The sequence below is a fragment of the Marmota flaviventris genome, chromosome 18 (genome assembly GCF_047511675.1).
Source record: "Marmota flaviventris isolate mMarFla1 chromosome 18, mMarFla1.hap1, whole genome shotgun sequence".
Lineage (NCBI taxonomy): Eukaryota > Metazoa > Chordata > Mammalia > Rodentia > Sciuridae > Marmota > Marmota flaviventris.
The window spans coordinates 47433812-47455386 of NC_092515.1; the positions used below are offsets into that span (position 1 = coordinate 47433812).

The 21575-nt window shown below is 41.7% G+C and overlaps 1 protein-coding gene and 1 pseudogene across 2 annotated transcripts in view; one reads left to right on the forward strand and one right to left on the reverse strand.

The window, feature by feature from the left end:
• Cdh1 (cadherin 1) overlaps positions 1–21311 on the forward strand; it is a 75017-nt gene extending 53706 nt beyond the window's left edge. Inside the window, exons 4-16 of one of the 2 annotated variants that reach the window (XM_027933130.2) lie at positions 514–657; positions 794–949; positions 1641–1785; positions 6216–6391; positions 6665–6793; positions 7856–8038; positions 9048–9292; positions 12276–12421; positions 14804–15028; positions 15366–15593; positions 17657–17787; positions 19219–19362; positions 20732–21311. In XM_027933130.2, coding sequence (XP_027788931.2) covers positions 514–657; positions 794–949; positions 1641–1785; positions 6216–6391; positions 6665–6793; positions 7856–8038; positions 9048–9292; positions 12276–12421; positions 14804–15028; positions 15366–15593; positions 17657–17787; positions 19219–19362; positions 20732–20941 — 2262 coding nt within the window. In that variant the 3' untranslated portion in view covers positions 20942–21311. The remainder of the gene's footprint in view (positions 1–513; positions 658–793; positions 950–1640; positions 1786–6215; positions 6392–6664; positions 6794–7855; positions 8039–9047; positions 9293–12275; positions 12422–14803; positions 15029–15365; positions 15594–17656; positions 17788–19218; positions 19363–20731) is intronic. The other variant, XM_027933131.2, reaches the window with a different exon arrangement.
• Positions 3111–4613, reverse strand: LOC114090928 (heterogeneous nuclear ribonucleoprotein A1-like; annotated as a pseudogene).
• Positions 21312–21575: the final 264 nt, after the last annotated feature.

A 21575-nucleotide genomic window follows, 5' to 3' on the forward strand; every position in this document is an offset into this window, starting at 1 on the left:
ACAGAAAATATCTAGTTTGACTCATGGTTTTGGCAGGTTCCAATCCAAGTTGCCCTTTTAATTTGGTCCTCTGGTGAAGATAGCACATTATGGTGGGAGTAAGTGGCAGAGCAAACCACTTCCCTGAGCAGAGAGGAAGAAGAGGAGACTAGTTCCCATAATTCTCTTCGAGGACACCCCCAATGATCTGAAGACTTATCCTAGGCCCCACCTCCCGAAGTTTCCACCACCTTTCAATAGCATCAGTCTAGGGACCAAACCACCTGGAACTTTACTTTAGGAAGACGTTTAACATCCAAATTGAAGCAGTGGGAAAGGGGTTCGTTGATTTTTGTTTTGACTGCTCATTTTGGAATGGATATATAATTTCTAATCGAGAAGCGAATGTGTCATTAAGTTAAAACCAACAGTGCCCTCCAGGCTGAAGACAGTGAGCGAGTAGGTTGGACAAGTCAGGTTTGTAGTCTCTCTCTTGAATTTTCTCATTTTGTTCCTCATCTCCATTCCTCTTAGGAGTCTCTCCCTGGAACCCATGTAGAAGTGCTCACATTTCCCGACTCCCACCGTGGTCTCAGAAGACAGAAGAGAGACTGGGTTATCCCTCCCATCAGCTGTCCAGAAAATGAAAAAGGTCCATTTCCTAAAGAACTGGTTCAGGTAAAGAAGAAAATTCTCTATTTCTTTGGAAGAAATTTGGCAGAGTAGAGCCAATGAAGAGAAAGGGAAAAGACCCGACAGAAGTTGGGATCTTTCCTTGCCAATTGTATTTTTTTGTTTGTTTGTTTGTTTTCAGATCAAATCCAACAGGGACAAAGAGACCAAGGTTTTCTACAGTATCACTGGCCAAGGAGCTGACTCACCCCCTGTTGGTGTGTTTATTATTGAAAGAGAAACAGGAAAGCTGAAGGTGACGGAGCCTCTGGATAGAGAAAAAATTGCCAAGTACATCGTAAGTACCTCTTGCTTGTTGACCAGGGGGGTAACATCTCTCCAAAATTTTTTAGTCAACTCATGTGGGGTCCCCAGATCTGATGATCTGGACATGTAGAGAGCTTAGCTTTTGACATCCCTTGACTTGTTGATAAAGTGAAATGGCAGGTGAACCTGGGGCAGTTCATCTTTTTTCCTTATTAGGAAAAAGAGGGGGAGTTTAGACCCAGGATGTCATCCTGTTCTTGGGGCTGGAAGTTCCTAAAGAAAGAAGATAGTGTTGATATTGGAAAGCAAAAATCATTTCTGGGACTTGATAGAAATCAGAGCTTAGGGAAGAGGGAGATTTAGTATGAATGCCAAATGCAGAAAAATCTGGGAGAAACACCAGACTGAGGGGGGCAGAGCAAATTTGACCCTGAGTGGAGTAAGTCAGAAGTTTTTAGGCCTCTGCCTTTACCTCTGGCCTTGGTGCCCCAGTCTTGCTGTGGGAGACAGAGGCCTGACCTAGTGGTTGTGTTCTGTAGCCCATGTGTCTTAACTCGTCGTGGTCTCATTGAAGCAGCAGAACACACGTGGGAAAAGTCCTCTTTAGGGGTTCACAGTGGGAAGAGTAGAGGCTGGGCTGAGCCCATGCGACTCTCGCCAGCCCCCATTTCCACCTCGTCTTCCTCATCGGGGGCCAAGTAACCCTCATTTGTCTCTTGCAGCTCTTTTCTCATGCCGTGTCTTCAAACGGGAATGCAGTCGAGGACCCCATGGAGATTGTGATCACAGTGACAGATCAGAATGACAACAGGCCTGAGTTCATCCAGGAGGTCTTCCAGGGGTCTGTCATGGAGGGAGCTCTTCCAGGTACATGCGTGGCAAGGAGTCAGACACCCAGAGTCACTGAGATACTTTAGATCCCAAAGTGTTAGGGCTGGAGCTCGGGGTCAGGTTACTGAAGCTGACCCATTATATGGATCAACTTTATTTAGAAGCCACTGTGTGTGTAGAACAGTTTGCCCACAGAAACATATACAATAAGAACAGTTTAAGACAACTTTCTTGATTATGAAACAGATCCTCACCAGCACCCTAAACCCTTCTGGATCACAGTCTTATCTCTCTTCCATTATGGTAGCCATTGCCTTTACTTTTCCCCTCCTTTTGGTGCCAGGGATGGAACCCAATTATGCTTAACCACTGAGCGGCATCCCCAGCCATTTATAAATTTTTTAAATTTAGAAACAGGGTCTCACTAAGTTCCTTGGGGCCTTGATAAGTTGCTGAAACAGGCTTTGAACTTGCGATCCTCCTGCCTCAGCCTCCCGAGTCACTGGAATTATAGTCATGTGCCACTGAGCCCAGCCATTGTCCTGACTTTTTAAAAAGCATTTTTTTTTTTTTTTTTTTTGGTGGTGGTGCATGGGAGGCAAGTACTCTACCAATTGAGCTATATCCCCAGTCCTAAATTTTTTTTTTTTTTGAGAGAGAGAGAGAAAATTTTTAATATTTTTTAAAAATTTGATTTAATAATTATATAGCCTTGTCTTTTGTGGTAATCATTCCCTTGATTTTCTTTTCTTTCTTTTCTTTTTTCTTTTTTTGTAGTTGTAGATGGATAGCATGCCTTTATTTTGTCTGTTAATTTTATGTGGTGCTGAGGATCGAAACCAATGCCTCACATGGGCAAGGCAAGATCTTCTGTCATTGAGCTACAGCCTCAGCCCTTTTTGTTTTTTTGCTTTTAAAGACACATTTATTCAGTGTATGATCAGGCTATTACATTTAGCAATCAATAGCATGGGTACAAAAAAAAAAAAACTACATTAAAATCCTTTATTGGAATGCTTTACACTTTCTTTTTTTTTAATATTTATTTTTTAGTTTTTTTAGGTGGACACAATATCTTTATTTTGCTTTTATGTGGTGCTGAGAATTGAACCCAGTGCCTCACACATGCCAGGCAAGCACGCTACCACTTGAGCCACATCCCCAGCCCTGAATGCTTTACACTTTCCACAGAATAGAAACTAAAATAACCTATTATACAATTAGTCCCAAATACAGTCCTCGAGGTTTTTTGCCCATACACATGAGTATTGTCTAAACCATGTCTCCTTTGTAGCAGGCAAACTCTGCCACCACTGTGCTTGGCTGAGTTCACAAATCTATTGTAACTTATAGCTTCCCTGTCACTTCTCTGGCTCTCCTCTCTTGAGAAGCTTTGTTCCGTGGCAGTATTTAAACCTTCTGCCATTGCCATAGTTACTACTGCTGCTGGAACCGCCATAGCCACCTGGGTTTCGTGGTTTGCCAGAGTATTGGCCTCCATCACCATAAGGTCCAGAGCTTCTGCATCCAAAGTTTCTACCCTTCATGGGTCCAAAATTTGATGGCTGATTGTTGTAATTGCCCAAATCATTGTAGCTTCCACCACCTCCAAAATTGCTTCCGTCCTTACCAAATCCATTGTAGCCATCCCTGCTGCCACCATATCTACCACCATCACAGCTGCCTACAAAGCCACTACAACCACTGAATTTCCTTCCATGACCAAAATTGTCATTTCCACCAAAATCATCTCCATGACCACCACCAAAGTTTCCAGAACCACTCCAACCTCTTTGGCTAGATGAAGTACTAGCCATCTCTTGCTTTGACAGGGCTTTCCTCACTTCACAGTTGTGGCCATTCACAGTATGGCAATTTTTTCTTTCTTTCTTTTTGATACTGGGGATTGAACTCAGGGGCATTTGACCACTGAGCTACATCCCCAGCCCTATTTTGTATTTTATTTAGAGACAGAGTCTCACTGAGTTGCTTAGCACCTCACTAAATTGCTGAGGCTTGCTTTGAACTTGTGATCCTCCTCCCTCTGCCTCCTGAGCCACTAGGATTACAGGCGTGCACCACTGTGTCCAGCCCACAGTATGGTATTTCTGAATGACAATCTTATACACAAAGTCAGGGTCCTTAAAAGTTAGAAAAGCAAGGGGCTGGCCTTGCCTAGCATGTGCGAGGCCCTGGGTTTGATCCTCAGCACCACATAAAAAACAAATAGAATAAAGGTATTGTATCCAACTACAACTAAAAAATATTTTGGGAAAAAAAAGTCATTAAAGCAAAGCCTCTTTTCTTTCCATTTCCTCTGTCAGTCATGATTTCAATAACTTCAATTTTCCTGTTCTGTTCCAAGTAATCTCATAGGTGATGTTCCTTTTTTTTTTTTTTTAATACCTTTATTTTTCACTTATTTTATTTTTATGTGGTGCTGAGGATCAAACCCAGGGCTTTGCACGTGCTAGATGAGCACTCTACCACTGAGCCAGAACCCCAGCCCCTCAGTGTCTTCTTTAATGCCACCAAGAAAGATCTTTTTCACGGTTAAATGGGCCCCTGGTCTTTGAGAATCTTCTTTTGAGAAGCTCTCTTTGGTTCCACAACTCTTGCACCTACCTTGTGTAGTCTTGCATTCCTGGCTGCGTCCACTTCCTCCACAGTGGCATAAGGACAAACCCAAAGCCCCTGGAGCACTTGGTGTCTCTCATTACCACACAGTCCATGAGTGTTCCCCATTGGTCAAAATGACTTCTCAGACTCTCATCAGTTATTTCAAAGCTCAGCCCTCCGATGAATAGCTTCTGCAGCTATTCGGGCTTTTTCTTTTCTTTTTTGTAGTTGTAGATGGACAGCATGCCTTTATTTTGTCTGTTAATTTTATGTGGTGCTGAGGATCGAAACCAGTGCTCTTTAGGGACTCTGATTTAGACATGGCTGCAGCAGGCGACCATGGGCAGAAAGGAGTAATCTCATGAACATATCCCTCCCTTGATTTTCTTTATCTTTTACCCAGGTGTAGATTTATCCCTAGGTAATAATTTGCTACTTTTGCCTACTTTTAAGCTTTATATACATGGAATCACATCATAGATAAATTTCTTTGTTTTTCTTTTTTTTTCCCCCCTGATTTTGGGGATTAAACCCAGGGATGTTTAACCATTGAGCCACATCCCAGCCCTTTTTATTTTTTATTTTGAGCAGAAGGATTATTTAGGACTTCATTAAGTTGCTGAGACTGACTTCTTGCCTTAGAGTCCTGAGCCACTGGGATTACAGGCATGCACCACCGGGCCTGGTTTATACATATATTTCTATGACCTCTTTCATTATGCATGTAAGATCTTCATTGGTGGGCATGATAGATCATTCATTTCATTGCTGCTTAGTATTCCCTTCTGTGGTTAATTATGTAAAGCTTATTCCACTGTTGATAGAAATTGGGGCTCTTTTTGTTTGTTGCTATTCTGAACAGCATTCTTAGAATATCCTTAACATATCTCCTGGTACAAATACAATATCTCTAGGGTACACGTTCATAATGGTGTATTATGTGTATTCAGCTTTACTTAATGGTGTCAAGTAGGTTTTCAAGGTTGTTAAAACCAGTTTATACTCCTAGAAATTGTTAAATGGTTTTGTTTTTGCCAATTTGTTGGGCATGTGATGCCATCTTGGTGCAATTTAAAATTGTACATTCGGGCTGAGAGGGTGGCTCAGTGGTAGAGCATGTACCTAGCATGCATGAGGCTCTGGACTTAATCCCCAGCACTGCAAAAAAATAAAAATCCAAACAACAACAACCTACATTTCTGGGGTGACTAATGGGCTAAGTAAGCATCTTGGCATATGCTTACCAGCTATTTTTAATTTATTTCTTCTTTATGACTTGTCTATTGAAGTTTTTTTGTTTTTTTTTTTTTTTTTTTTTTTTTTTTTGCCTTTTTTTGGTTTTGTTTTCTTGGATCAGTTGTATTTTTGCTATTGATTCTTAAGTTACTTAGATATTTTGGACACTGGTCCTTTGTCAGTCACATGTGTTTTAAGTATTTTACTCCACCTTAAAGGTAATGATGCCAAATGACCATTCTCTAATGAACTGAGAGGTGAACTGCAGAAAATTCTGGAATTTTTGTTTTACATGACATTCAACTCAGTATGAGATATGGCAAGATGTTTTAGTAAAAGTTTATAGTTATTTCCAATAAATCTTCTCACTCCCGCCCAAAAATTTGTCCTGGGGATGATGAGGTCCCTGAACACGGCTTATGTGGTGTAGTGCTTGCTTTTTTCCCCTAGCAATTTGGTGAGAATTTTAGAAATTAGAGAAGAGGGGAACTATAACAAAGTGCCATCTGTAGGGTCCTCCTTTACCACTCGGGCCAGGATTGAACTGAGCAGTACTAAGCAGGTCCCAGGGTGCAGCCCAATTAAATCTTCCTCTCCCTTAATGCTTCCAGGAACCTCCGTGATGCAGGTCTCAGCCACGGATGCAGATGACGATGTGAACACTTACAATGCTGCCATTGCTTACACCATCCTCTCCCAAGAACCCGAGTTGCCTCACCGCAATATGTTCACCATCAACCGGGAAACAGGGGTCATCAGTGTGGTCACCACCGGGCTGGACAGAGAGGTCAGGCAGAGCTCAGGAGGATCCAGTGGGAATTGAAAGCAAATGTATATTAGCTATATGCCACTGCAAAACTCTGTTGTGGCCAGTTGCTAGTTAGTGTGATAGTCTGAGCTTTGCATCTAAACAATTGCCCAATTTTCTGTGCCTAGATGCATGAGAACTGGTATTTAAGCTGAGAAAATATTGTAGTTCTGTATGTGCAATGGGCTTGGCTGGGCCCCTGTGGCTATTGCTACTGGTTCTGACTCAGGTGTATGTGTGATCTGTCTGCAGAGTTTTCCCAAGTATACTCTGGTGGTTCAAGCTGCTGATCTCCAAGGTGAAGGCTTGAGTACCACAGCAAAAGCCATCATCACAGTCACTGACACCAACGATAACCCTCCCATCTTCCACCCAACCACGGTAAGCTTGCAACTGCTTAGGTGGTTTCCAAAGAAAAGTCCATATTCAAGGTCAAGACCTTGAGAACTCTTCCCCGAACTAGTAAATGTTAATTCTAAACCTACTGTGAGCATCTTTGTTCCATCCTTGGCCTGGAGCCCATCAGCAAAGAATTATAAAGTTGTAAAAGCACCTATTGTATCCATTTCCTCGAATTATGTATCTTTGTAGCAAATCTTACCAGGTTTCGTATATTTATATTTTCTAAATTTATATACTAGGCATTGTGTCACAAAGCATAAAAGTCTGGTCTCATGGAGCTAATAGTCTAGCCAGGAAGATGTTTTGCAATTTATAGGAATAATGATGCCAAGAGTGTTAAATGCAATTAAGGAGATTCTGAGAGCCAAATAAAAGAACTCTGAATATTATCCTGAGCACAGGGAGTCATTGTTAAAGGGTTTTTTTCTTTCTTTCTTTGTGGTGCTAGGGATTGAACCCAGGGCCTTGTACATGGGAGGCAAACACTCTCCCAGCCCTTGTTAAAGGGTTTTAAGGAGAGGATTTTAATAACCAGACATGACTGGTAGAGAACAGAGGGGGGCTGGAGGTGAATGAATTAAGATCATCTGACCAAGATCCCTCACTGTCAGCCACTATGCCCCAGGACATGTGCTGAATGGCTTGTGCAGTGAGGGCCTTGGAAAGCTACTTTTTTTTTTTTTTAATATTTTTTAGTTGTTGATGGACCTTTATTTTATTTATTTGTATGTGGTGCTGAGAATCGAACCCAGTGCCTCATGCATACTAAGCAAGCACTCTACCGCTGAGCCACAAACCCAGCCCAGGAAAGCTACTTTTTAAGTACTCATGGAGGAGGGTACCATGAGTACTAACTGCTCCGTGCACAGATATGAGGGCCTGCTCCTAGAGTGAGGACATCCTTTGAGATTTGTGCCTGCTGCCCAACCTGGTTTTGTTACACCATCTCCTTTAGGCTCAGGCTCAGAATGGATTCCTTTAGCCTGAGACCTGGTTCTACTCTCCATGTCAGTATGACCCATCTTTTCCTTTGCCCTGCAGTACGAGGGTCAGGTGCCTGAGAATGAAGTTAATGCTGTCATCACTACACTCAAAGTCACTGATGCGGACGTCCCCAACACCCCGGCGTGGGAGGCCGTGTACACCATATTAAATGATAATGAGCAACAGTTTGTTGTCATCACAGACCCAATGACCAATGATGGCATTCTGAAGACAGCTAAGGTTTGTATGGTGCCTGGTAAGCCACGTAACCTAGTAGCCAGCTGCTCTCTTCTCAGAAGAGATTAGTATTGGTGGGGTAGGGGTGGGGCAGATTTCCTAGGTTCTGGTGGGTCAGTTGTACAGGGCTTGTGGGGTATTAAAACCTAAAATTGAAGAGGCAGTACCATTTGCTGCCCACCACCTTTTTGTGCACCATGGATTGAACCCAGGGGTACTCTACCACTGAGCTACACCCTAAGCCCTTTTTGTTTTTATTTCGAGATAGGGTCTTACTGAGTTGCTTAGCCTGGCTTCAAATGTAAAATCCTTCTGCCTCAGTTTTCCCAGCCCCTGGGGTTACAGGTGTGTGCCACTGAGCCCAGGAGTACCATCTGCTTTAATATGTTTGGTCCCAGAAACATTGGCCTCTCCTAATCCCTTTTCTGTTTTGCAAATAAGAGAGAATAATGTGATTTACTGGTGTTGGCTCTTTTATTGTGTGTGTGAAAAATGTCCTAGAAACTTGGAAACTAAGAAGTTGGCTGAGTTGCTTGTTGAAGTTGAGAAAAGGCAGATGCCTGGAATAGCCCCTGAGCTTTGACATCCTCTTTAGCAAGTGAACTGCCATGTTTAACTGCTGGTGTATCCAACCAAGAGCAATGGTTAAGGATTTAATTTTTGTTTAGTTTTACCAACATCAAATGTTTCTTGACATTTTTTTTTATTTTTTGAGTGGTAGTAGGGGTTGAACCCAGCACATTGTGCCTCTAAGCTATAGCTGTAGTCCTTGTATTTTCTTCATTATTTATGTATTTCGTGGTACCAAGGGACGCTTAACTGTGGAGCCACATCCCCAGCCCTTTTTATTTTTCATTTTGAGACAGGTCTCCTCTAAGTTGCTGAGGTTGGCTTTGAACTTACAATCTTCCTGTCTTAGCCTCCCAAGTTACCAGGGTTACAGGCATGCACCACCACACCAGGCCCTTGTATTTTATTTTTAATCTTCTTTTTTTTTCTTCCTGTTCTCTAGGGTTTGGATTTTGAGGCCAAGCAGCAGTACATTCTATATGTGACAGTGACAAATGTGGCCCCCTTTGAGGTGACTCTCCAAACCTCCACAGCCACAGTCACTGTGGATGTGGTGGATGTGAACGAAGCCCCCATCTTTGTGCCTCCTGAAAAGAGAGTGGAGGTGCCTGAAGACTTTGGTGTGGGCCTGGAAATCACGTCCTACACGGCCCGGGAGCCAGACACCTTCATGCAACAGAAGATTACGTGAGTGTGTGGGTTTCTCAATGGTCTTGTGACAAGTGGGTATTGGTGTGTGTGTGTGTGTGTGTGTGTGTATGATTATATATATATATATTTATTTATATATTTTTTTAGGTAAACACACATATAGTTATGCTTCACTTAATGATAGGAATATGTTCCAAGAAATTCCTCTTTGGCTTGTTTATCATTGTGTGAACACGATTGTTATACAAATTAAATTAGCCACATTGTCACTAGGTGATCGTGAATGCAGTGTTTGGATGACTGATCCTCATTATGTGGCACATGACTATTTCACTCCTGGCATGGTTGGACTGTGCAACACCCTTCTCTTGTTCTGTTTTTTTTTTTTTTTTAATTCCTGTGCCCCACATCATTTCCCTTCCTTCCATAGTTGGCCATTCTAGGTTTAATGTCCTTCCCGTCTATTTTTCTGTTTTGTTTTGTTTTGAGACAGGGTCACACTAAACTGCTGTGAATTTGTGATCCTCCTGCCTCAGCCTCTCAAGTTGCTAGGATTACAGGCGTGCATCCCAGCTTTGAGTTCTTATGATAATGTAGTAGGAATGTGATTTTGTTTTCTTGTTTGGTTTGGTTTGGGACTGGTGATTTAGCCCAGGAGTGCTTTACTACTGAACTACATCCTCAGTCTTTTAATTTTTTATTCTGAGTCAGAGTCTGAGGCTGGTGATCCTGCTACCTCAACCGCTCGAGTTGCTGGGGCTAAAGGTGTGTGCCACCAGGCCCAGCAGCTTTGATTTGCTTTGTTTTATTGGTGGCACCGGGTATTGAATCCAGGATTTTGAGGTAGACAAGTGCTCTACCACAAAGCTATTTTCCCAGTCTTTCTCTGAGATAAGATTTCCCAATCTGTCCTCTTGTCTCAGCCTCCTGAGTAGTTGAGATTACAATGTATCTGGCTGGTTTGTTTTAAGGCATGGTCTCCCTGTGTTGCCTGGAATGTCCTGGACATGGGCTCAAGTGGTCCTCCTGCCTCAGCCTCCTGAGTACCCAGAGTCACTGACCTTGCCTATAGGAATATGATTTAAAATTATGCATGTGATATTGTGTTATTAGTAGCTTACCATTTCTTGTTTTGAATTTGAGGGCACCTACAACACTTTGCTTTGAAATACATTAATTTTGTACATATAGTGAGTGTACTAATCATAATCTAGGGGATACTTCTAGGTTGAATAAAATGGAAGGCCTGATAAAAAGTATTTTTAATCACAGTGTGAAAGAATATGAAAAACAAAATAAAATAATGTAGGATTTTGAGTCTGGAGTGTAATCTCAGCGATTTGGGAGGTTGAGGCAGGTGGACTACAAGTTCGAGGCCAGCCTCAGCAACTTAAGGAGGCCTTGAGCAACTTGGTGAGACCCTATATCAAAACAAAAAATAAAAGGGTGTTTTACCACTTTGAGGTATATCCATTGGGTTCAATTTCTACTACCAAAAGTGATGGTGATGGTGGTGGTGGTGAGATGATGATGATGATGATGATATAAGGTCATAATAAGCATTGCTTTGGGCAAGAATTACTTATAGATGTTAAGTTCATTGCATAAAAGTGGGTAAACAGGATATTTCCAAATGACCTTCTGCTAGATTATAGATTAACTACAAAGAGAAAAAGATACGTTTCTTGTGAAGAAATCCAGTGACTTTTCCTTATCCAAGTGATCAAAGTTGACATTACCAATAAAAGAACAGATGGACATCAAGAGCCTTCTAAGGTGATGCACCAAGAAGGACACAACCTCACCTCTACAGGATTTTCATCCCCTCTGTACCCTCCAAAAGGGAATAATTAGACAATCTGAAATTGAGGCACATCCTACAAAACAACTGGCCCACACATTTAAAAAATGTCAGGTATAAGAATGAAAGGGCAAGGTGTGCATCCAGATTAACGGAAACTAGAGATATGTCAGCTACATGCCATTGATGAGCCATTAAATCGCTGGAGATTAATCTGGATACTGGCTCCATTTCTGTGAGGATGGGGCTGGACAGAGAAGACTTTGGGATACTGAGAACAGATTAAATCCAAAAAGGCGCAAGATCACTATAAAAGACATTTGGGGGAATATTAGACAATTTGAACATGTAGAATAATAATAATAATGTTCTGTCATAAGAGTTTTGTTTCCTGGGCTGGGGTTGTGGCTCAGTGGTAGTGCATTCGTCTGGAATGTGTGAGGCACTGGGTTCGATCTTAAGCACCACATAAAAATAAATAAATAAAATAAAGGTGTTGTGTCCATCTACAATTAAAAAAATTTAAAAAAAAAAATAATTTTGCTTCCTGAATTGAAAATCAATATGTGAGCCTTGTGTGGTGGCATACACCTATAATCCCAGCTATTTAGGAGGCTAAGACAGGGGAATCACAAGTCAAAGCCAGTGTGGGCAATGTAGTAGGACCCTGTCTCCAAAATAAACTGTTCAATTCCTAGTACCACACAAGAAAGAGGGAAAGAAAAAAGAAAATCAATTTGTGGTTGAGATTATACAAATTTACATATTTTACAAACTTATATATTTATTCATAAATATATATGTATATATGTAAATATATACATATATATATATATATATATATACACACACACACATGTTTCTGTTCTTAGGAAATACACTGTAGTATAAGTAAGTAAAGGAACATGGTATCATCAACTCATTCTCAAATGACTTAGCAAAATAAGAAATTATGTGTGTGTGTGAGAATATATAGTTTGAGAAAGTAAATGTTGCAAAACGTTAACAACGGGTAAATCAATGGTTAGGGATGTAGCTCAGTGGTAGAGTGCTTGTCTAGCATGTCAAGGCCCAACACTTCACAAAAAGGTTGTAGAGTTGATAGTTCTTAAAAATAAAATATTGGAAATAATGATATAAATCGGGAGATACCTTAGTCTTCTCTAGCTCGGTGCTTTTTGATGTTCCCATGCTAAGCCAGGGCCTGCACCTTTTCAGATATCGCATTTGGAGGGACACTGCCAACTGGCTGGAGATTAATCCGGAGACTGGTGCCATTTTGACTCGGGCTGAACTGGACAGAGAGGACTTTGAGCATGTGAAGAATAGCACGTATACGGCCCTCATCATTGCCACGGACAATGGTAGGATACCGGCCCCACCCTTCTGGCCCCTTTGCCTCCTTTGTCCCCTGTCCTTCTTTTGGAAATGAGTTCATTCTTTTTAATTTTAGACAAGAATTATCATTATCTGTATCAAAAATACAAATGAGTCAAATAGAAGTTCCTTTTCACCTGTCCCTCTCTATTCCTACTGTCCACTCCTTTCCCCATGGGGGCCTGGGTTTGTGTCCCAGGTCTGTGACTTTAGTACCTGTGTGACATTGCATTTACTACTTAATTTTATGTCTGTCAATTCCTTCATGTAGCAAAATGATAACATTCCATCCAGATTAAATAAGTTAATGAGTGTAAACATACCTAGAATAGCCACTAGCTATCTAAGGACTGTTTTTTTTTTTTTTTTTTGTCTGTGTGTTTGTTCGTTTTGGTACTGGGATTAAACTCAGGGACACTGGACCACTGAGCCACATCTCCAGCCCTATTTTGTACTTTATTTAGAGACAGAGTCTCACTGAGCTGCTTAGTGCCTCACTTTTGCTGGGTCTGGCTTTGAACTTGCGATTTTCCTGCCTCAGCCTCCCCAGCTGCTAGGATTATAGGCGTGTGCCACCACACCTGGCAGGACTGGTATTTTTATCATCAATTAGGTGTGAGTGCACCTAGATTATTTCTGTATATTTAAATACACTGATATATCGGTTTAAGGCTTCTTAAATTTTGTTTTGTTATAAAAGCATTACCTATACTGTTTAAAATTTAAATTGGGGGACCTGGTATATAACTGAGCAATAGAGCACTAGTGTAGCATGTATGAGGCCCAGGGTTCAAACTCTAGCACAAGCAAACAAACAAATATTCATGTCTTTCAGACAAAGATTTGCCAGGCCTGGTGGCGTATGCCTGTAAACCAGGCAACTCTAGAGACTGAGGCAGGAGGATCATAAGTTCAAAGCCAGCCTCAGCAACTTAGTGACAAAGCAAGGCCCTGTCTCAAAATGAAAAGGGATGGGGATGTGGCTCCGTGGTTAAGTGCCCCTGGGTTTAATCTCCCCTTGCCACAACATCCCCCCTGCCCCACCCTGCAAAAAGACAGAGAGATCTGCCCGTGGTGTATGCTAGATATATCTCTTTTTAAGAATGATGTTATCTGGGTCTGGGAGTATAGCTCAGACTTGCCTAGGATGCATGAAGCCATGGGTTCGGTCTCCATTACCACCAAAAAAAGAGAGAAAGAGTTATCTGTATGTAGTATAATTTGATCATTCACATATCAAAGGACATAGGTGTTTACAATTATTATTTCCATGATTAGTGAGTGGACATCCTTGTACATGCCTCTGTTTACAGGCATGCTCCTCAGACAGATGTTTCAAGGCAGAATTACTTGTTAAGAGATCTACAAACTTCTCATGGTTAATTTTCTTCCCACTCTGTTACCTGCTAACCTGTTAAGGTAGTAATCTAGGTTTGATCATGTGGAAAGGAGAGAGAGGGCCAGGCAAGTGAGGCCATCATGAGGCTCCATTTGCAGGGCAAAGAGCTGCCCATTGCTTCAGCCTGCAGCACGCGCTGGCTCCTTGGGGATTCCCCAGCCTGGCCTGGAAGTAAGTTAAGGTAAATTGTACCAGAACCAAAGGTGGGCAGACTTATTCTGTAAAGGACCAGGGAGTAAAAAATTTAGGCTTTACAAAACTGTCCACTCTCTATTGCCATTGGAGCCTGCAGCTGGCCATATAAAATCCATAAAGGGATGAGCATAACTGTGTTCCTAATTTGGCCAGAAGACCTTAGTTTAGCTTGCTGACCCTGACCTAAATAATCATAGCCAAGGGGTGATGGTTCTGAGTGGTTCCTGTAAGTGTTGCTTTTTTTGTTGTTGTTGTTCTTCTAATTAGTTATACATGACAGTAAAATGAATTTTGTCCCATTACACAAACGCAGTTAAGTGTTGCTTTAATTGCATGAATTGTCTTTCCCCTCAGTGCTGAATGTGGGACCCAGGGCTTCACATTTGCTAGGCAAGCACTTTACCACTAAGCTCCATCCCCAGCCTTTGCCTTGCTTTTAACATACAGTCTAAAAGGAGAATGAAGTTTATCCCAGAAAATCTACTAGCTAATTAAAAAGGGTTTTTTGTAAAGTTTATTTATTTATTTTTGGTTTCAAGAGATTGAACCCAGGGGCGCTCAACCACTGATCCACATCCACAGCCCTTTATATTTTCAATTTTGAGACAAGGTTTGGCTAAGTTGCTTACAGCTTTGATAAACTGCTGAGGCTGGCCTCAAACTTGCAATCCTCTTGCTTTAGCCTCCTGAGTTGCTGGAATTATAGACATGCACCACTGTTCCAGGCTTCATTAACATTCCTGAGTGGGGGCGTTTCCTCTGTGTTTTCTTTTAGGTTCTCCGATTGCCACTGGAACAGGAACCCTTCTCTTGATCCTCTCCGACATAAATGATAATGCTCCCATACCAGAATCTCGAAATGTCTACTTCTGCCAGAAGAATCCACAGCCTCAAATCATAAACATCATAGACCCAGATCTTCCCCCCAACACTTCACCCTTCACAGCAGAACTGACACATGGGGCAAGTGTGAATTGGACCATTGAGTACAGTGATCCAGGTGGGAACTTGAACTTGATTTCTCCACCCTGCTTCTCCCTGCTGTGTTTCTCCTTTCCTTTTCCCCGCCTGCTGCTCAATTTCCCTTCCCACTCTACTTGCCAGCCCTTTCCTTTGTTATTTGCTCCTTATGCCTTCTACACCTATGGCATCGTCCCAAAGGTCTCCTTCATTTCCTCACACTTTGCCTTGTGACATACTGCCTTGTAACCAAAACCCCAAGCAGCTCCACTTTCTTCATTCAGCTTTGTAGCATCTTTAGTTCCCTCCCAGTCTTTATTTATCTATCTCTTTATTTTTCTTCTCCTGGTCCCATTAACTTGTTTTGCTTTTCTCAGCCCAAGAGTCTCTCATTTTGAAGCCAAAGAAACCCTTAGAGTTGGGTGAATACAAAATCAATCTCAAGCTCATGGATAATCAGAACAAAGACCAGGTGACCACCTTGGACGTCCATGTATGTGACTGTGAGGGAACTGTCAACAACTGTATAAAGCCAAAATTTGCAGAAGCGACACTGGAAGTTCCTGCCATTCTAGGGATTCTTGGCGGTATCCTTGCTTTCCTAAGTAAGTGCAGCTGGCAATGTGTTTAAGCCTTTGGCTCCTCAAGTGGGGGAGGTTTATTTCCTGGAAAGAACTTTTAATTAAGGTGCTAGTTAGAAGATGAAAGAGACTCTCAAGTAGAGTGTTTTAAATAAAGTAGAAGTTTGTCTTTTACTGAACATTTCAGAGGTAAGTGTCCAGGAGTGGAAGACATACCATTCATGAAGTCAAAGGGGGACTCAGAGTTCATCTGTTTTTTTTCTTTTCCTCTCTCAGTGCTTTCCAAGCCTCAGTGAATACAGGTGGGACACAAACACATGAAGCTTTTCTTGCATTTCACCAATATTTAACCGCTTATTCGGCACCAGGCTTTGTCAGACACTGGGGGCACTGGGTTTTTGGTATAACCAAAAACATCCCTTGAGAAAGACAGTAGAATGAATTGGACATAACTTTCTTATGTTCATATATGAATATACCACCAGTGAAACTCCGTGTCATGAACAACCACAAGAATGGGATCCTAATTAGAATAAGTTATGCTCCATGTATGTATGATATCAAAATGCACTCTACTGTCATGTCTATCTATAAAGAACAACAACAAAAAATCATTATGCCAGAACCATGCATACTAATATCAATAACCAGGTTTCCCAGGATATATAAGAGTGCTGGGCACTGTTCTGAATGCTGGAGGTATCAGTGAACAAAATAAAACATTTATCCATGGATATTCTAGGTGAAGACAAAAAATAAACAGATCTACAAGTAAATGGAAAAAAATAAAATAAAGCATCCTTTGGGAAAGCAACCATAAGATTCTGCATGGTTAGGAACTGTTTGCAGCCTGCAGTGTCTCATTCATGCCATATCCCATGGCGCAATTAGCGAATACTCAGTATTTTCATCCATGAATTACATTATTTATCTGGATAAGACCTCTGCCATCCTGGCTCAGAAGCAATAGGCAGAGTGCATGTAAGGAATCTTTCCCAAGTTTATGGAAACCTCCTGTTTCAATGAGATAATGCTTCTCCAAAATACAGTGTATAAGTGCTTGGGCACTTGTACCTATAACACACACGAAAACAAAAAATAATTAAAGCAAAAATAAATAATGAAAACACAGAATCCTTTTCCCTCCCCATTCACAATATAATTTTTTAAGTGATGTATGTATTCAAATTATAATCTCAAAATCAAGTGAAAACTTTGGAAATAGAATTTAAAGCTTGAGCTAGCTTGCTTATACAATCTTTTTTTTTTTTTAATGTTCTTTTTAGTTATACATGACAGTAGAATATATTTTGGAATTTATACAAACATGGAGTACATCTTGTTCTAATTGGGATCCTAATCTTGTGGTTGTACATGATGAAGAGATTCACTGTGGTGTATTTATATTTGTATGTAGGAAAGTTAAAATAGATTCATTCCACTGTCTTTCCTGTGCTGTCCCCCTGTTTCCTCCCTTCCTTCACAATCTTTGTTTTAAGATTAAGAACATGTCAGGTGATTCTGTAGTCTGTAGCAGTTGCTAATCTCATCTGTTGCTGTAACAGATTAACAATCACAGGCATGCATCAATTACATTTAGACTGTCCCAGAAGCCCTGCTCACAAACCTTGAATGGCTCCAACTCACTCAGAATCAAAGCCATAGCCTTGTAGTGGTCCCTCCCATCCCTAGTCTCTTTTCTACTTCAGCCACATTGGCCTCTTCCCCCTTCCTCAATCACACCAAGTACACACCTGCCTCAGGGTCTTTGCCCCTACCATTTCCTCTTCCTGGAACACTTTGCCCCAGAATCTGGGGGAAATGACTTTGATTGGTTTTAAGATCCATCTGAAACTTAAAGAACACACTGTAATTCAAGCATCGTAGTCAGCTATGTTGTATCACATTTATTAAATTCAAGTACGTGAGTGTCATTCATGTGGGTTGACTGCATATGTGTTAAAGGTGGCCAGTGGCTGCTGTCTGCCTGCCTCTGGTCTGGAATGTAAGTTGTGGGTACTCTGTGATGGCAGCTTCTGGCTTTCCTTGCCCGTAGCTTACATCACTCTCTCCCTCTCCCCCTCCAGTCCTGCTTCTGCTGCTTCTGCTGTTTGTTCGGAGGAGAGGGGTGGTCAAAGAGCCCTTACTGCCGCCAGAAGATGACACCCGGGACAACGTTTATTACTATGATGAAGAAGGAGGTGGAGAAGAAGACCAGGTGGGTTTTTGAAACATAAAAGCTCTATCTGATAAGGAGAAGGCAGACATTGAAATAGCTGTGCCATTCTGTGTATTATTCTTAAGGAAAAACCCCCTAAAATGGACATTGTCATTAGGTATCATCATTATCATCCTTACCAGCATAACTAACATTTATTCATTGCTTACTGTACTGTACCCAGATGAGAGAACTGAGGCAGAGAGCAGTTGTATGGCTTGCCCAAGGTCATACACCTAGTCTGGCTTCAGAGCCTACACTCTTTGTATTGTCGGGACATGAACTTCAATTAAGTTGTCTTTGGAGATAATTTGTAGAAATTATTGTAGAATAGCAACCTATTTTAATATTTGGTTTCTCTTGAGTTTTTAGTTAGGCCAAACTGTTTGCTTTTTTAGAAGTTAAGTCTTTTTTTTCCCTCCACAGTACTGGGGCTTGAACTCGATAGTGTTAGTCCTGAGCTATACCTTTTTTGATTTTTTAAAATTTTGAGATAGGGCCTCAACTAAATTGCTAAATTGTGGAGGCTGGCCTCTAACTTGCAATCTTCCTGGCTTGGACTCCCAAGTCACTGGAATTAGAGGTATGTGCCACCACACCTCGACTGTGTATCTGAGTGTGGGATTGGGGATTGAGCCCCATTCCTTGCATATGTGAGGCAAGTGCTCTATCAGTGAGCTACATCCCCAGCCTGAGATATTAATTCTTGAGGCCCTCTCTGTTTTTGCCTGAGTTTGCAAATGGACTTGTCTTTGTCTTACTCAATGTTCCAGATTTCAAGGCATTTTTAAGTCTAATCGGAGGGTACACTGTTTGAGTGAACAGTTATCACAGCCCCACTATATAGTACACAACCCCAGGATTTCAGTGGCACACATCAATAAGCATACCTTTCTCAGGCATTTGTGGGTTAGCTGGGGCAGTTGCTAATCTCAGTGGAATTCACAAGAATCTGAAGGTTGGCTGCAGCTCACTGACCTTGGCAGATTTTTAGATGAATGACTCAAAGCCTCAAGTTGTGTCCAGGTCTGTTCCTCCTTTGTACAAGCAGGCTAGTGCCTTTCAAGCTTTTGCCTGTTGTCACCTTGCTGAAAACAAGTCACGTGACAAAGGCCAACATGAATGGATGTGTACTCTTCTCATAAAGGCTCTGGTGGGGAGGGAGTAAATGTTTGCTGAATAATAATCTAATCATTTTATTCTATGGAAAGCAAGTAAGATTTAACAGTTTATATTCATCTCAATTGTTACTCGTTCAAGCTGTTTTCTTTCAGTGCTAGTTGGGAGACTCTTAATTTGAAAACTGTCATTTTATATTAAATTGGGCATATGCTGGTAGGTATCATACAGTTGGTAGTTAAGGCATAACATGAACATGGCTTTATGTATGTGGCTGTTTCTTTTTGTCATACCTTTATCTTTTTCTCCAAGGACTTTGACTTGAGCCAGTTGCACAGAGGCCTGGATGCTCGGCCAGAAGTGACTCGTAATGATGTAGCACCAACCCTCCTGAGTGTGCCCCAGTACCGTCCCCGCCCTGCCAATCCTGATGAAATTGGAAATTTTATTGATGAAGTAAGTAAGCAAAGTTGAATATCAAAGCACAACATACCTCTAAACTCCAGAGTAAAGAGAGGAAAACAAAATAATAAAAATTAGACAAAGGATCTTTAGCTTCATCCCTTTATCATGCTTTTAGCCTGCCTAATCCCTGAGCCCTCTTGTTTTTGTATCTTCTGTGAACTTTAGAATTGACAGCACTTTGAATTAGTCTTAGGGAATTTGGTAAAGTCTATAGGACAAAACCAAGAATTGCTTGAAAGGATTTAGTAGATCTAGAAATGAAATTAAAGGATGCAAAGTAAGTTGAGTTTGTTTTCATTGATGGGATCCCCTGTATCTCACCACTGGTTGGGACATAATGTTAAATGTGCATCGTAGTCTACTTACAGCCAGAAAAATAAAATCCGTATTGTATGTGTCAGAAATTCATTCTGTTTATAGATTGAGAAGCTTAAACAGATAGGAGTGGATTTACCTTGTGTAAACAGAAGGCTGGGGTATGCTGTCCCAGATAGTGCGTGGGGCTGTCCCACTCTTCTGTTGCATGCTCTTAGTATGCAGAAGTGCTTGCTCTCCTGGTTGATGCCTTGTGATCACAGGATGGCTTCCTCACTGCCAGGCCTCAAGTCCATCGTTCAGTCAGGAAGAAGTAAGAGAGGCAGCACAGATGACAAAAATGTTTCTTCTGGTCCACCATATTCAAGAAAGGAATTTGCCCAAAATGTTATTGGCTAGAACTGGCACAGATGGTTCCTGCCTGCAGGGGAGAATAATAAGGCATTAAATTCATTAGCTCAGGATAAAATGAGGAAGAACTGGGAGTGAGATGACTAAAGAACCCAGTAAGGGAACAGTCCAACAAAGACTATTTCCTTTTCTTAAGCTATTTCATGTGATCATTTGCTCAGTTAGTTTTTTCAGGGCTAGCCTGGTAGTCTAGTGGCCCTTGGAGGCTGAGGCTGGTTTTACTTAGTCTGCTGTGGGAGTCACTAACACTGAGGACTGTACAAAACAATGCATTAAGGTGGGCAGCCAAGTTGTATCCATTCAAGCCACTGGATTCTTGGGGAATAGGACCCCCCACCACCACCACAATCTTTTATTTGTACTGGAGATTAAGCCCAGGGGTGATTTACCATTGAGCTACAATCCCCAACCCTTTTTACTTTTTATTTTGATACTGAGTCTCTCCAAGTTGCTGAGGCTGGCCTTGAACCTGCCATCCTTTTGCCTCAGCCTCCCAAATCACTGGAAATACAGGTGTGCACCACTGCATGTGTCACCTGAAACACCACAAGGAGGTATCTAGCCTCCAATGCCTTCTCGTGCCCAGGAGTGTGTGTTCCTTTTACTGAAAGACCTCCTTGTCTCTCTTCTTTAGAACCTGAAGGCGGCTGATAGTGACCCCACAGCGCCCCCTTATGATTCTCTGCTGGTGTTCGACTATGAAGGAAGCGGTTCTGAAGCTGCCAGTCTCAGCTCGCTTAATTCCTCAGAATCGGACCAGGACCAGGACTATGACTACCTGAACGAATGGGGCAATCGCTTCAAGAAACTGGCAGACATGTACGGGGGTGGCGAGGATGACTAGGGCGCTCTGGAGAGGGTTCCTTTGGCCCGAGTGATGGGAAATGAGGAGCAATGTTGCTGGGGGTTTTTTAGCTACCTTCCCTAGACGTGAGTTCCTGGGGAGAGAGACTGATCTGAGATGCCTTAAAGATAGTTGTTTCCATTTTGTAGTTCTACTCTGGGTCTGTTAGAAAGGTTTGACATAGTGCTTGAATTTTTTTTTTTTCTTTAATCACTCTTTTCAGAGTGATGACGTCCCAAAGTTCACCGAATTTTAATATTTCAAAAGAACAAACTTCAGTCTCAGAAGGTTCTCCTAACCACATGTAGATTTCCCTAGGGGGCATTGCTTATGTTTAAAAGGAAGGGGAAGAGCAATTGTCCTGTTTTTGTTTTTGTTTTTGTGTGTGTGTGTGTATATATATATATATAAAAAGTTTTTTTTTTTTTTTTTTTTTTTTAATTGTGTGCTTTCCCCCCATCAGCGCACTGGTATGTCCTGTGTTCTAGCCTCCACCCTTAAGTTGCTCTGCGGGGGACAGGGATTCTTCATCTCCTGAGTACTGACTTGAAATGGGCATCTATGCATTTACTTGTTCTCAGTCCGGGTTTGCTATGCAAATGTCATTGCGGGGTGGTTTGGTTCTGTATGGGAA